General features: G+C 39.3%; 1 protein-coding gene across 2 annotated transcripts; it reads left to right on the forward strand.

Annotated features, from left to right (window-relative positions):
* The first annotated feature begins 373 nt into the window (after positions 1 to 373).
* On the forward strand, positions 374 to 15,283 carry LOC137997229 (sodium/hydrogen exchanger 9B2-like). 2 transcript variants are annotated; one of them, XM_068843101.1, is made up of 9 exons: positions 382 to 3,922; positions 4,036 to 4,277; positions 5,984 to 6,159; positions 6,608 to 6,717; positions 7,734 to 7,886; positions 9,342 to 9,450; positions 10,163 to 10,299; positions 14,205 to 14,285; positions 15,150 to 15,283. In XM_068843101.1, exons 1-9 carry the CDS (start codon positions 3,896 to 3,898, stop codon positions 15,201 to 15,203), a joined length of 1,089 nt encoding a protein of 362 aa, XP_068699202.1. In that variant the 5' UTR covers positions 382 to 3,895; the 3' UTR covers positions 15,204 to 15,283. The 2 variants fall into 2 exon arrangements, with proteins under 2 accessions (XP_068699203.1, XP_068699202.1); XM_068843102.1 differs by having other exon boundaries at positions 374 to 4,277; positions 6,043 to 6,159.
* Positions 15,284 to 15,563: the final 280 nt, after the last annotated feature.

Raw genomic sequence — 15,563 nt, forward strand, 5'->3', positions numbered from 1 at the left:
TCCGCCTAGTCATAAGATGAGGCACCCGCTGCTACTTTAGACTCGTTGTTTGGGTCGTACAGGGCCAGTACTGGGACTTGCGAGTGAGGTCAACTTTGATTTGTTCGAATACTTTCTACTGCTCCTTTCCCCATGTCCACTGGTTTCCCTTATGTTGTGGATCTCTAAAGATCTTTAACTTATCTGCAAGATGACCTGAAAACTTGCTTAACTGGTTTACCATTCCCAGAAAAATTCTTACTTCATGCACGTTCTGTGGTGGTGGAAAGTCTGCATGCAATCGCTTGAAGCCTTGTAGGATCAGCTTAAATTCCGTTTGCGCTCACGACTTGACCAGGGGAGCTGACGCGGTCTGTGCCGAATTCACACTTTTCGAGTTCAACTGTCACCCCGTCTTCTAACAGGCGGATAAGTACTGAATTTATCCTCGATTCGCACGCAAGCTTGATTTGAAATAAACCTGAGTTAGCATCAAGCTTTGTACTACGTTTGAACTTGCCAACCGGCTCAGGGTCGTATCCGCAGCGTATTCATTGAGTCTGCTGGGGTCTAGGTAGATCCTGACCTTACCATTGCTTTTGAGGGTAACCACCACTGGTGCACACTAATCAGAGCCGGGTTGGTCCACTGTGGATATCACGCCAGTTTCAAGCATTCTGTCCAACATATCTTTGGTTTTCTTATACAGTGGTAGGGGTACTTTCCTTGGAACAGCTAACTGAAAGGGTGACTTTGTAACTGTCCTTCATGACTTTAAGTCCTTTGAATTACTTGGGGTACGTTTCAGCCACCTTAGTCTTGTAGTCGTTGCTGCTCACGCTTTCGATTCTGCTTATCAGCTTCAGTTCTGCTGGCTGCCTTCCTAGTACTGGTACCTCCAGATCTTCAACGATATAAATTTCTTCTCTGGAATATAAACTTTATATCGCTCTTGTGAAGCGCCTGCAAAGGTTCCTTGGCACTTAGATTTCTGCTTACACTGAACCATTAGCAACTTAGTCGTTCTGGCAAGCTAAGGTACTCAGTCTGGTTTCAGTTTGTTGAATAAGTTCGGTTTTATTACAGTAACATCGGCACCTGTGTCTACTTTTAATTCTTCTGGTTACCCGTTTAACTTCACCGTTGCTTTCCATGACTCTTTGGCACTTCCTCTAATAGCATATACTTCAGTAATTTCGCCCAGAAAAAAAAAACTCATCATCATATTGACCCTCAGCTGTGAACTTCACTACAGCCACCCTCTTGTCCGGGGATGACTTGCATGCTTTTGCCCAATGACCCACTTTAGCGCATTTGTTGCATTTTGAGTCTGTCACTGGATATAGTAGCTTCTTGGGATGTGGAGGGCCACGGCTGTTTCGCTATGACACGAAATTAGCATGTGAATGTAACGTTATTGTTATTCTATAATCATGACGTAATAGTAATTAATTATATCATTACATGTACTTCCCGCTATTATTTGCGGAATTTGAGAGACACCAACGGATTTCGAACCTTTCCCTTCCTCTATCACTGGCCTGCACATCGGACAAGCCAAAAGGGCTGAAAGTGGAGTAAACACATACATTATAATTGTGCTTGAAACCTTGGTGATTTAAGCGGCTAGCATGCAGTACAAAGGCACCTGGAGCATTTAGCTTCAGAATAGTCAGAAGTGTTTTCAGTAGCATGCATTGGTTTGGAAGGTTTCCTTTGGTGTTTCCCCTTTAGAAGCGGTTCTTTACCCTTTGCTTTAAATAATCAGACCACACTAGCTGACTGGGGTTCTGACGTAGAGGGTCTTTACATGAGACCGGAACGAACTGAGACCAGTATGAACTTGTACCGGTATGAAATATTTGCAGGAGTTTACATGAAACCGGGACGAAATGCTTGGTGCCTGGTTTCGGGATGAAATGATATGTTTTGTCTAAAAAATATACAGGCTGAAGGAAACGCACAAAGGCTTGAAATTTCTGGACCGGTCTGAGATTTGAGTCGTCATTTACGTGAGACCGGTAAGTACTCAAACCGGTACGCGAATTCCTCGTCTCGGTCCAGCAACCGACACGAAGTCAGACCGGTCTCATGTAAACGCATAAAAAGAAATGTATGGATCCCTTAGCTTCTGTGTTGTTTTTTTAATTTTTTTTTTAACTTAAAGGCTATCAGATCCCACTAGCTGCCACCATGTCGTGTTATTCGACTCCGCAATAATCACCCGTACTAGAGCGAGTTTCAATTGAGTGTCGTAAAACCAAAACCAAAGTAATTACTTCCGCCAAACCAATGAAAACTCGAAGTAAAGTACACGTAGCCGACACAAAGCGCGGGAAAATGTGCACGCGTGAGCCACGATTGGTTTTGGTTTCACTTCTGATTGGTTGAAAAAATGGCGCGAGAACTTTGAACCAATCACTGGGTGAAGTAATCATAAACCAAAGGAAAACCAAAGTAATTATCTAATTACTTTCGACACTCAATTGAAAACCGCTTTTGAACAATAGAGGCCTGGTTTCTTGTGCATCTTGATTATCATCAAATCAAGTCTTCTAATAGGAAATCCCTGTAAATAATCATGATTGAAATTTGTTTATTGTACATGGTCAAGTTTACGTAAAAGTAATAATGTTTGAAATTTATTAAATAAACAAAAATGTTTTCCCGTCTTTCCTTCCCTTAGTAAGAGTCCATTACCCAAGAGTAAGAATCTGGTATCAGGTTTGTCCCCATCAGCGTCGGAAAAGTGCCTATTTTAAAACCAAGTTTTGCCAGAAATAAACAATAGACGAAATAGCCCTTTTCACGGTTAGTTTTTCACATTAATTGTATTGCTATGTAATCTAACATGAATGCGAGGCAATTTCGGGTTAAAAATAGTCCGAAATTACTTCGCATCCACGTTACATTACATTGTAATGCAAATGAGAAAAACTAACCGTGAAAAGCGCTAGGGGCTGAATCAAACCCTTTGGGAATAAAACGTTTTCTTCCAGATATTTGCATCATCATTTAAATGTGAATGCTATATTATTAGAATGCAAATACAACACACCAAGAATCTCAACCCCGGGAGATTTGAATTGGGTACAACATTGAGCTACTTTTATTACTTTTACGTAAAGTTCACCACGTACAATAAGCCAATTTTGATTATGATCATTTATTTACGAGGATTACCAATTGGAAGACTTGATGAATATAAAGATGCACAAGAAACCAGACCTCCATTGTTCGAAAGGTGGATAACGCTATCCACCGGATAAATCACTATCCACCGGATAAACAATAGTAAAACAAATTGAGTTATCCAGTGGTTATATTATTGCAATTCTCGCAAATTGTGGATAATTTTGGTTTCTGTTTCTCGAAAGTCCTGAAAACGTTTCGGGCCCGAAAAAGCCATTTGTGAAACTGCCAACAGCTTGTTTTGGAAAGCCGATCTTTTAACATGTTTTCAAGCCAACTAAAAGAAACATATCTGTGAAGTTTGGCGAGTTAAATCCTCTCCTTTCTTGAGATACAGAGGGAATTGTGACACCCCATGGCCTGTAAAGTTTCGGGACTTTCGAGAAACAGGTTTCTGGCTTCTGGCTTCCAGGTTCCGGCTTTCGGATTCCGGATTCCGGAATTTCTGCTTTTATTGATGCCCGCATTTTGATCGCTTAGTCATTGATTTTCTTCAGTAGTACCATGGACGACAAAGAAAATACCTCCAGGCTAACGGATTCTTTAGCACATGGAATCGGAAATGGAGACACTTCGAAACCGAAGAACAAAAATGGAGTTTTTAAGGAGCATTTGACTTCAGCCGGCTTAACCGTTCCTCCAAGTGGGTTTTGTGGCCGCTTCTTAACTCGCTGACTGATTGTTCTGTTGATATGGGCTGTGTTGTGGTCAATAATTGGCAACGATGCTTTACCTGGTGGAAATATATTTGGTATATACATTGTTGTAGTTTCTGCTAGTCTTTTCGGTTTTATAGTGGGTAAAATTCCATATCTTCGCCTTCCACCGTTATTGGGTATGCTCTTAGCGGGATTTCTATTGCAGAATGTTCGAGGGATTAATTTGGCTCGTTCCATTGACAAGCGTTGGTCTTCAACTCTACGGAGCATGGCTTTGGTGATAATTCTTATTCGTTCGGGTCTTGGATTAAATACTTCTGCGCTAAGAAAACTGAAGTTTACTCTTGCTCGATTAGCGTTTCTTCCTTGCATATTTGAAGCTGTTTCTGCCGCGGTTCTTGTGCATTTCCTGTTAGACATGAAGTGGCTTTGGGCCTTCCAGCTTGGGTAAGTTTGATATTTCTGCATTGTGCAGTGTACATAGATATTCACTATCATGCAATTCTGCGTAACCGAGTCTCTGTAGATCATAGGCAGAAACTTGCGAATGAAACGTATACAGTAAAAACGATTTCATTTTAAAGCTGGCTTATTAAAGTCATCAGAAGTATTGGCATAATAGAATCCACAAGCTTTCCATGAGGGAGTCATGAGATATACCATGTGGCGGCAACTGCCTGCGCATGATGACTCTCTTAATCTCTGATGTCCAAATGGAGAGCTAGGCCAATTGTAGCCTATAGGTGGTTTGCAACCAATCTCTAGTGAGTCACGGATAACAATGCATAATGATGTACAAATTGCGGTGGACGAACAAAAGGAGCTAGTGTTTTGTTTTCTTCCATCAATATGGCAGCGATGACGTAAAATGATAACCACCTGTGACCATTGCCTCAAATAATATTGGACTCATCACTCACCTGTCATCTGTTTGAGAGGATTACCCTGCCCAGTTAGGTTTTACACCCACAATGAGCTGGACCATCATATTTGAATTGGCTCATTGCACTTTAGGCTGGGAATAATTTATTGTAACCATGATAGACAGGGTTTTTCCTAGTTCTTTGATTGCAAATAGCAAAGATAGTGCAAATTTGTTTTTCAACAGAGATCTATAAAACTTTATTTTTTTTCTGGATTGAAATGATTTTGGGTTGCCATTAGCCTCCATGAGTCTGTCCTGCAGCTCACTAGCACCAGAACTAGAAATCACCAGTTCATACTGGTTTCACTCCTGTTCTGGAGCACCCAGACTTTTTTTAGAGTACAATTGTCCAATGTCAAATGTTATAGATAAAATAAATCTAGGAAAAATATTGAACTGCAACGTATACTGTATATATGTACTGTACCAAATACGTAATCAAATACGTGAGATAAGGGATCTTGCAAGCTTTAAATGTGCGATATCATAGGACACATTTTACCTCGCTAGGGCACATTTTAACATGGCTTGTTCGTATTATTATATAGTAAATTATGCTTGTTACTAACTATTACTATTGTTTAAATTTCTTTGCCATTATATGATATTTAGCACTAAGTTATACCTAGTTCATTAGTCGTTTTAACATTTATATCTTGAAATTCTTGTAATTTTTTAGCATTTATACTTTGTAATTCTTACACGGCATGTCTGAAAACCAGCTTGCTGAGCCATTTACCGTGTTTAAATAAAGTTGATTGATTGATTGATTGTACCTATCACCTCCTGAGCCCTCCACCCCCCACGCCCCCCCTTCCTCCCGTTCCTCTAAAGACGCGTAAAATCATCTGGCAAACAAAAAAAGTGAAATCTATAAAGTTTCACTCTTAGGAGCCCTTGAGTTAAAGACATTCTTTAAAACCTAAAATTAAAAATTCATTTTGACAATTTAACCCTTTGACATCCAAACCGGCCTAAACCGGCCAGACTTGGTATTTTACTTTGTCTAACGCCAGACGATTTTACTCGTCAGTGGAGAACCCCTGGGAGTCAATGGGTTAGCAATAGACGGTTTAACTCTACTCCAACCAGGCACCAAGTTAATAATTAACATTGAAACCCTTGAGTGGAGTGACGAAGCACTTACATACTTTCTTATGCATACAAAGTTTTGGATGGTTAATATAATATTATATCCATGCAACTCAGATTTTATTCTTGAAATCAGTTTTGTCCAAGCTGCTGTTTCTCTTGCTGTGGTGATACCATGTTTGCTTGAATTGCAAGGTCAACATTATGGAGTAAACAAAGGGATTCCTACTCTGGTCATGGCCGCGGCATCTTTTGATAATGTTTTTTGTATAAGTGCATTTGGAGTTTGCCTTGGAATAGCATTTGATTCAGGTCAGTGTAGCCTGCACTTCGAATTATGTTTGCTGATAAAAATTTACATGTAAGTTGTATGACAACTGCAGACTGTAGATTGCCTACAAATATTATTGAATTCAACAGCATTTAAGTCTAATTAGCACTCATTTCAAATAGCGCTGTTAAACACTTATTTACACTTATAAATGTGAGTCAGGGTTAGGTTAGGGTTAGTCAGCGGTTTGCGATCTGCAGTCGGCAATTGTTGACGCCAATAAAATTGTTATAATCTAGAGGTCTCTTTATATAATTATACAAACTGCATCTTTAACAATTAAGAGGTGTAGTGTGTGGACAATCTACAAGGTACTGTGCATTGTAAGAATGAATGCTTGAACATGGCGCAGACACTTGATGGAATGCTATTTCAAAACATGAATCATCAATGACATGATAAATTATTGCTTTTTCTCTCTTCTGTTAGGTAATTTGATATTCAGCTTATTTCGAGGACCAATCGAGTTGTTACTTGGTATCACTGTTGGATGTCTTGTTGGTGTCCTGTGTTGGTTCATTCCCAACAAGAATGAAAATGTACATACAAGAATCTCTTTTCCATTGTGATTGTCTTGTAGAAAAGTAGTTTTTTACATCATGTTCAGTGATACATCTACAATTCAAGGTCTATGATAACTGCAGACTGCTGAGACTGCAGATTCCAGACTGTAGACTGCCTAAAACTTGTGCCGATAAACAGTTGTATTTATAAGTTTAAGCACCCATTTTTGAATAGTTAGCTTTCAATAACTGTGATTTAGGGTTAGTCTGCAGCCTGAGGTCTGCAGGCTGCAAGTATCAGACACCACTCAATTCATTGGTTTGTAATTTTTGGCCTTAATGGTTTATATTTGTATACTGTATGTCCATCAGAGTGACTACTAAGGAGAAAAATAACAGGACAAAATTACACTGAGAGCCTTGTTTAGGAAAGTGTTATTAAGGGATGAGAGATTTAGGGTACACTTTATCGGGACTTTGTTTTTAGTTACAGAAGTTTGTTAAATTAATGTTCCACTGTTGTTGTTGCAATTTGTACATGTACAATGAGGGGTTCCTCAAAGTATAAACTTGGCATCTGACAGGATGCGGCGATGCGGATCAGGATAATTCACTGAAATCCACATCTTCCACATAATTTCGATATTTTCCGCAAAAAACAGAAGAAAACCTGATATTAGTGATAAAGCAGCTCCTTAACATCCTCAAAAACATAAAAGCTGAAGAAATTGACTGTTTTGAAACGCTTATTTTCCTGAACATTGAAGAAAACACACCATTTCGTTCGCAAGATGAAAGTTCGTAAGAAAGATCGTAAGCAGTTTCTGCGCGTTGTCGCACGTTGATTTCTTTGGCAAGGCCTTACAGATAATTATTACTGTTTTGAATGAGCTTACATGTATTTTAAAAAGTAATGTTTAAATCTCATGGACCATCTGTTGGTCTAAAAAACAATAATACTATTATTACATGTACAATGTAGTTTCTTTTAACATTCTTAGATTTTGCTGGACGGTATAATATGGACACATTTTTTTTTCCTCTCTCTACAGGTTAATCTTCCTCACAACAGACTTGTGATACTGCTGTGTTTTTCACTTCTTTCTGTTTTTGGTAGTAATGTAGCAAAATTCTCTGGTGCAGGAGCTCTGGGTGTGCTAACCATGTCAACAGTTGCAGCCTATGGATGGACTCCCATAGGAAAGGTTTGCAGTAAAACGAAGTATGCTGTTATTACAACCTAGTGTGAAAGAGAGCATTAATTTTTTGTGCCATTCTACATGTGCATGGAGTTTTCTTTCTCTTTTCAAAGTCTTTGATCTTCAGGGGCAGCGGCTGCACTGTAGTTGGTCAAAGGCTGATTAAGTTTTATCCGCTTTTAAGTAGTACAAGGTTTGAATCTTGCATATGTTGAAAGAGTATTAACAACACAATTTTATGCTGAAGGAAAGCAAAAGCTTATATGAAAGGCATAATTAAAGGCTAAAAATCCCAAGGAAGCCTGCTTTAAAAGTAAATAGACTGTAATTTAAATTTCCAGTAATCCAGGATTGGCCTTGAATGTGGAATTAAAGTGCCTATAGCTGTTTCTTTTTTTCAAAAGAAAAATTTTTTTTTTTCATTGTGCATTAAGGACCAAGTTTTGCCAAGGTTTACTACAGTTGACTTTTCAGGCAATCTGTTATACTTTGTTTTTCTAGTTGTCTGCATTGTTAATTGGATACCAGGAACATTCCATTTTAGTGTAATTACATAGATGATTATTGAAAATTCTCTGTGCTGATTGGCTGCACTTGAGGTGATTATTATGCAATAATCTTCAAAATGGCCGCAAGCCATTTTGAGGAATAGACAGACAAAAAAATTAATATTATTGTTTAATAAAGAAAATGCATATTTTCCAAAGTTAATTATCACCTATACAGTCTTAGTTTTGATTCACCGATATTTACGTTGCCTTCGCCTAACAATAATAATAATAATTGTGAAAATTTGTTGACCCCTTCACTCCAAGAGGTTCCCCATTTGCCAGAGTATGAATCCATTCCCAGTTTTCAGATGATGTGATGGCTGCCATGTTTGTGCCCCTCAACAAGCACTTGGTGTCCAACAGAAATCCTGCTGGTCAACTCAAATGCAAATGCTTCCTTCTGTTTTGTGGCCAATCACTTGAGTGAAAAAATGCAGAGTATTCCTATTAGCATTAGTTTATTATCTGGACAAGAACTAAGCAAAGAAAGAAGCTGTGAAATTAGCAAAGTAAGAAAGTAAGATCACGCGTGTGATAAACGATTTTGATTGCGAACGATATTTTTTGACATGTTTTCAATTTGCAGTGGTTTTCATCGAGAGCATTTAAGTTTGTTAGGCAATTAAAGTGGGATAAATAAGGCAATATTCAGTTTTTAGGAACAGTTTCATTAATGACTTTTATATTTTTTCCCTTGTACGGTTTTAAAACTATACCGGAAGATTTAAAAATTATCACATTACCCGCACCTTCCTATAACCCGCACCAAGAACTGTTTGCAGAAAAATTAACACATTACCTGCGGGTAATCACCCGGAAATTACGGTATTCAAATTATTCTGTAAATATGTTTAAAGCATAAAATGTAACTTGTTTTAAGGGATATCTATTAATTGTCTTTGTCGGTCAGGCTCCAGTTGCTATGGTGATGTCCCTTGTTTGGCAGTTGTTTGAACCTTTGCTGTTTGGTCTTGTTGGGGCTGAAGTCAGTGTAGCTTACATGAACACAAAGGTTGTTGGTGAGTCTCATTCTGAAAATACTTGACATTGCTCACTGCAAAACCAAAACCTCTTTATTGTTTAAATTTATTGCTTATGTAAGTATACAGGTAGGTTTGATAATGCATAAGCAAAAACCAACAATAAAATTAAGCTAAGTTCAGAGATGATTAAAGTGACTCTCAGAAAATTTAAATGAGAGATAATTTATGCAATGTCACACTAGGTACAGGTCACTGGTCACAAGTCACAGGTCATTGTTTTACCAATACAGAAAGAATCCTAAACATTCATTTAAGTTAACCTTAGGCCTAAACAAGAGTTTTTAGGCCTAATGTTAGCATTGATAAACGGTTAGGGTTGTTTCTGTGTTGGCAAAAAAATGACTTGTGGCTTGTGACCTGTGTTTTGTATTGGGACAGAACCCTATCCGAGTGAGACAAGGTGACAATAACTGCTTGGAGGTACGTTTGACTGTTTATTGTACAATGTATAATGCTAATAATACTGTCACCTGGTCTCCATGTCCATTCGAATTCTATCTAAGCAAGGCTATTTGCGTGAAATTGCATATATTCAGATATACAGTATTATCTATCATTGAAATCCTCCATGAGCTACACTTTATTTCTCACAATTACTTTTATCATCTCTCAACTTGATAAGGGCGTCAGGACCCTTCGGCTTGGTATTTGCTAATGTTGTCTGTCTCTTTATTTCTTTATTCTGCAGGAATGGGCATCGCAAATCTTGTCATCAGTCTGATAATTCGACTCGTCGCTACCTATCTCGGTTTACTTGGAAATGACCTCAACTTAAAAGAGAGGCTGTTTATTGCCATTTCATGGCTGCCAAAAGCTACAGTGCAGGTAGGTTCTAAACTAAATAGATTAAAATATATTTTGGCCATTTCCGAGTTCATATCTGCCTCCTTTTTTTATGGAAATTAGTTTTTATTCTTAAGTAAGGTAGAACTAATTACCATCTGAAAAACTTAGACTCGCTTTGAAGAGGAGGCAGACATGAACTCGGAAATGGCCTATTGGGTGCAAAATAAATAATCGGTACATTCGTAGCTGTGGCTCTCGTAATAGAACTCGAGATTGTTTGCACGCAGTCGTCGCTGCTATGAACTTTCGATTACACTGTACATCGTCTCCGCCCAAAATAGGAAGCTCAGGCACGCGACGTTTATGAAACGCGGACGGCGACCGAAAGTGAGCTGTTTTCCCTGTTAACTTGTCTTCACAGAACCACATTTATATTTCTAAGCGACCGTTCATTTTTTGTGAGGGAGAGGGGGCTGGTGGGATTTGGGAAGCACCATTTTAAAAGCACATGACCCCCCCCCCCCCCCCTCAGCTTACCAATTTTTTTCACATGTTTCCCCCCCCCCCCTCCTTCCCCCCATTCCTTATAGCAGTAATTTTTTCGGATGGACTCCCCCATCCTCCAAAAAAAATAACCCCCCTCTCAAGATTTTAACTTTTTTAATATTCTCTGTTATTCCCCTACTTCACGTTATTGTGCTCACTATGAGGACAATATTTACAATCCCTATACTACAGATCACTTGAGTCATCTCCCCCAGAGTCAATGGCATCACTGTCATACTCATCATTGTCACTTTCATCGGTTTCACTGCTGTCAGCGCTTGCCCTGTTATCATCTAGTGTCAATGCGCTGGCATTTCTCAGTGTTGGTTGGCCAGCTCTGAGAAGGCTCCTCTGCTGCAAGCATGAATGTGTTACAATTGCCTTTACTTTCTCACTCTTACTGCTCTTCAAATGCTGCTTCAGCCCGTGGTGGTTTAAGTACTTGTTTAGTTCTGGAACAGGTAGCTTTTTAAGCTTCGTTACATCTTCGCACAGCTCAGTCCAAGGATAATCCTCATGTGATTTATCTTTTGCCTCCCTACTTTCCTTTGCCCTTTCTTCTGCTCTCTTTTTCCTTTTAAATTCCAGCACGACAAGATGCTGAAGATAATCCACCACAAAACTTTGATTTGACAATTATCTGCAAACGGAGCAACGCTTTCTGCGTCAGATAAAACCAGCCTGCCATTTCCATGTTCTAATTCTCCTCCCCAGTGATGTTCCCCAATGCCTTGTGTACCCCCCTAGGCTGGCCGTCCCGGAAGAGTGTATTAAAGTTGAGGATGTCGCCACATCGTTATTTAGACGAGATGGGCCATACATCGCACAGCTCTTGGAAGGGAATTAGTTTACCAATGCTGCAAGAAGCAGAATCACCACCAACCTTAAGCAGCAAGTCAGAGACTATATTTATACCTTAATGTACCCTGAAGATTACACTATGACTGAAATTAAAGCATTGCTGAAAAATGACTTCTGTAGCAGCACAAGCAGCGAAGTAGAGCTCTACGACAGTGAAGATGAAGATGAGTGCCAGTAAGAGTTGCATGAGAAAATAACAGTGTTTAAAGTTCTCTTTAGTGGCTACAAATAGTTGTTGTCGTCAACGTTATTTTAAAGCAGGAAAGTTTGTAATAAATTTGTATCCTGCCTTCTATGTTTGTTCTATAGCATTTTTGAAATATTAAAATATTATGCCATTTCAAAGTTTTACTAAAATATCTCACGTGACCCCCCTTTTTCCTTTATTTTTTTTTAGCATGCCCCCCTCCAAAGCAGTTTTTTTCGCATGCCCTCCCCCCCAAATCCCCCCAGCCCCCTTCCCTCCCCCCCCCCCCCCCCACCTCATAAAAATGAACGGTCCCTTAGTATGATTTTTCCCATTAGAGATGAGCGGTTCTCTGCAAAACGACGACACTTAAAGGTGTTGGCGACAACGTGAGCATGCAAAAAATCTTTCTTTGAGGCTCTATTTTCAATCTGAAACCCGTCGAACCCGGCAATTTCTTTTTAGGATACTTCGCCCAAATTGTAGGACGTGAACGAGATGGAATAATCGCGAAAGACTTATGATAATGCAAAGTTATGTATTGAAATTGTAAAGTGACGTTTTCGTCGTCGCCGCCGTCGCCGTCGTAGATCTTAAGGTAGGGAGCTTACGAAACGTGGACGACGACGGCTACGAGGACTTCATTTTAAAATGCGAGTTCGCGTTATTCATATCACTACGAAACTATTTCATGTCGTTTCGCGTTAAAAATGTGTGGTAACTGTCGAGGAATTAAACTGGTATGAGTGAGTTGGAAGCGTGGAGAGAGAACTGAAAATTCATCGTTATGTCCTAACGTCCTCCACAGAACCTTGAATTTGATCATTTCACGTCGTCATTTAGGAGATGACGGCGAAGAAATGTACCAAAATGTAAAACGCACGTGCAGAGCGTGCAGAGCCATTGTTTTTGCTCACTAAACCTATTGTTTTGTAGCGGCGTCGTTGCCGTCGGCGTCGTCGTTTCGTAAGCTCCCTACTCTCTAACAAGCAACGACGACAACGACGGCAACGAAAACATCCTCTCACAATATAAATTCTTGTTATAGTAATCACTTCGTGACTGTTTCTAGCCTGAAATCACACCCTTGCTCCCTACGTTTCATTTCGGCCAAGGAGGGACTTTTCGCCCCTTCTCTAAAGAAAAAACGCCCGATCGCAGGTCAGATTATCTGAACGTTTTTAATATGATGAAATGTTTGATAGTTCCTCATGAACGACACTGGTCGCAAGGGCGCTTAATTTAGGGGAGAAAATGAAAATTTATATTCATGTTTTGACGTCCTTTCATTAAACCTCAAATTTGGCTATTTCACGTTGTTGTTTTGCAGACGACGGGAAAGAAATGGACAAAAGTGAAAAACGCACGTGCAGGGCGTGCTATTGTTTTTGCCCACTCAATATGCAAATTTGTGACGTTCTCGTTGTAGTCGCCGTTGTCGCTGCTTAAGTGACATTTTCCACAATTGATAAAAATAGATCGTAACGTCTTATTACATAGCATTATGCGATTGAAATGCGGACAAACATCGCAAAAATGCGTTTGTCGTTGTCCGCATATTAGTCTAGGATAAAACTTTCTGCAAAGTTTAAAAAAATTCTCTGGAGCAGATTCATAGCCACCTTTGGAACTGAAGAATTTTAAAGTGACTCTGAATCCGCTCCACAGAATTTTTTTAAACTTTGCAGAGAGTTTTGTCTTAGCCTGCTAATCACTTTCCAGCAATAAAAAATGGGGGTCACCAAAGTTGATTTTTGAGATACTGTACAAGCGTTTAAACACAAAATATAGGGCGTTTTTAGATGGTTCTTTTGTTGCCATGGTTTTTTATTACGTCACACCAATTTGTGCGTCTTATTAAGCAATTATTGTTGTTTCATATGGTACCATAAGTGAAAAGGTGTTGTAGAGTCAATCTTTCTAATAGCACATTCCCTCCAAATTATTGAAACCAGTTTGAGCCACCTTAAAGGTAGTACTTAACACTGACTGATTGTGTTACTGTACCTCTAACGGTAAAAAAAAGGCGCTAGATTTTTTTGGGCAGTGTATCAGCTCTCGCAAGTTACTTATTTTTTGAAATTGTAGCAACTTCTATTGGTCTGATTTCTAAGTCATCGTTTCTACTCCTTGGTCTCCTATTTTCGATTTCTTTGTAGCAAGCCAATCAAATTTTACCTGACGAAATCTGCTACATGACCTGATATTTCAGCCAATCACTTTGCGTTGAAATGCAATAAAAGAAAAAACACCTTGCACTGCTCTCCTTGTGATTCACATATAAATGCTCGTGACCTTTTCCCATTTATCACCATAATTTTTAATTTGTCTCTTTACTTAATTGATTCAGGCTGCCATTGGTTCTGTTTCCTTGGACATAGCACGACAGAAAGGATTTACTGGACAGATTGAAGAAGAGTATGGAATACAGGTTGAATATGTATATTTAGTGTAATCATAAACACACGAAGCGTTTAATTTGCAACTCTTTTCCTTGGAACAAAGCTGGGGATTCTAAGACACCAATTTTGTGCCCAAATATGGACAAAAATAAGATCGAAGCTGCACGCGGTAAAATGCGAGAGCTACGTTACATCCAAATGACATGCCGCTCCTGGGACATCATTCATCCTACCACCGCCGAATTATCTAGGAAGATACCTATCCAAGAAAAACAAGGCCCTTGCAATGAATAGGGCTTAAATCTGCCTTTTTCAATTTTTGTCTTAGTCATTCCGAATATATGTTATGTGTTCAAGTGAAGCTATCATGATCCTCGAGTTATGAACGCAATTTTAGCAATTGCGCAAAGAAGCCTGCAAAATTCAGGACTTCAACGGGGTTCGAATCCGTGACCTCGCGAATCGGTGCGACGCTCCAACCTTGAACTGAGCCATGAAGCCACTGACGTTGGGAGCTGGTCATATGTGGATTCATTTGTTCCCGTGATGAATTAATCAATGAACGAAATCAAAGTCGAAGTCGAAATCAAAATCAAATTTGAAATCAAGTGAAGCTGTAATTATATGATCCTCGTAGTCGTGAAATTTTCAGGTTTCTTTGCTCAATTGCTAAAATGACGTTCATAACTGCGAGGATCATAGCTCCACTTTATTTCATATCCCCAGTTCAATATATGATTCATTTCATATATCATTTTGTTCATATGTTATGTATTATGCATGCGCTTCCGGAAATCTCACCTAATTTACTCACACAAATAGGTTGATAATAAATTTTAATAATGTTGTTCTCTCACTCTGCGAACACAAATCTCCCCCTTTTCTTATATTAGGGCGTTGGTTACACGGAAAAAAGACGTTTTGTTTCGCAACCCTTGGAGGACTAGCTCGTCACGCTACAAACGATTACATGCGCACAACAAATACCACTAGCGTTACTATGACAACTACAAAATCTCCGACATGCGCATTGGGAAGGGACGAGAAAGGGGCATCAAAAGTACAAACAAAAATTTAAACAGTTTTTACGAATCCCAACTGGATTGCCACTTATCCACGTACAAATCATCGGAAGAATCGAAGGAAAGAGACCCTAGAACAACTCGAGCTTGCGACCGCATCGATTCTCATGATTTTGAATCCGGTGACGTCACTACTTGGCCTGCCGGTATTTCCCTGAGAACTCCAAGCATTCCGGCTAAGTAGATGGAGTTCGGGATTGAATTGCAATCTTGCTTCCGAAACCG

Source organism: Montipora foliosa, chromosome 3, assembly GCF_036669935.1.
Source record: "Montipora foliosa isolate CH-2021 chromosome 3, ASM3666993v2, whole genome shotgun sequence".
Taxonomy (NCBI): Eukaryota; Metazoa; Cnidaria; class Anthozoa; order Scleractinia; family Acroporidae; genus Montipora; species Montipora foliosa.

Bases quoted from the DNA above. Each gene is read 5' to 3' on its own strand.
- LOC137997229 (XM_068843101.1), top strand. From the start codon at position 3,896: ATGCTTTACCTGGTGGAAATATATTTG. The intron at 6,160-6,607 runs GTCAGTGTAGCC...CTCTTCTGTTAG, and splicing joins TGGAATAGCATTTGATTCAG to GTAATTTGATATTCAGCTTA. The intron at 10,300-14,204 runs GTAGGTTCTAAA...TAATTGATTCAG, and splicing joins TGCCAAAAGCTACAGTGCAG to GCTGCCATTGGTTCTGTTTC.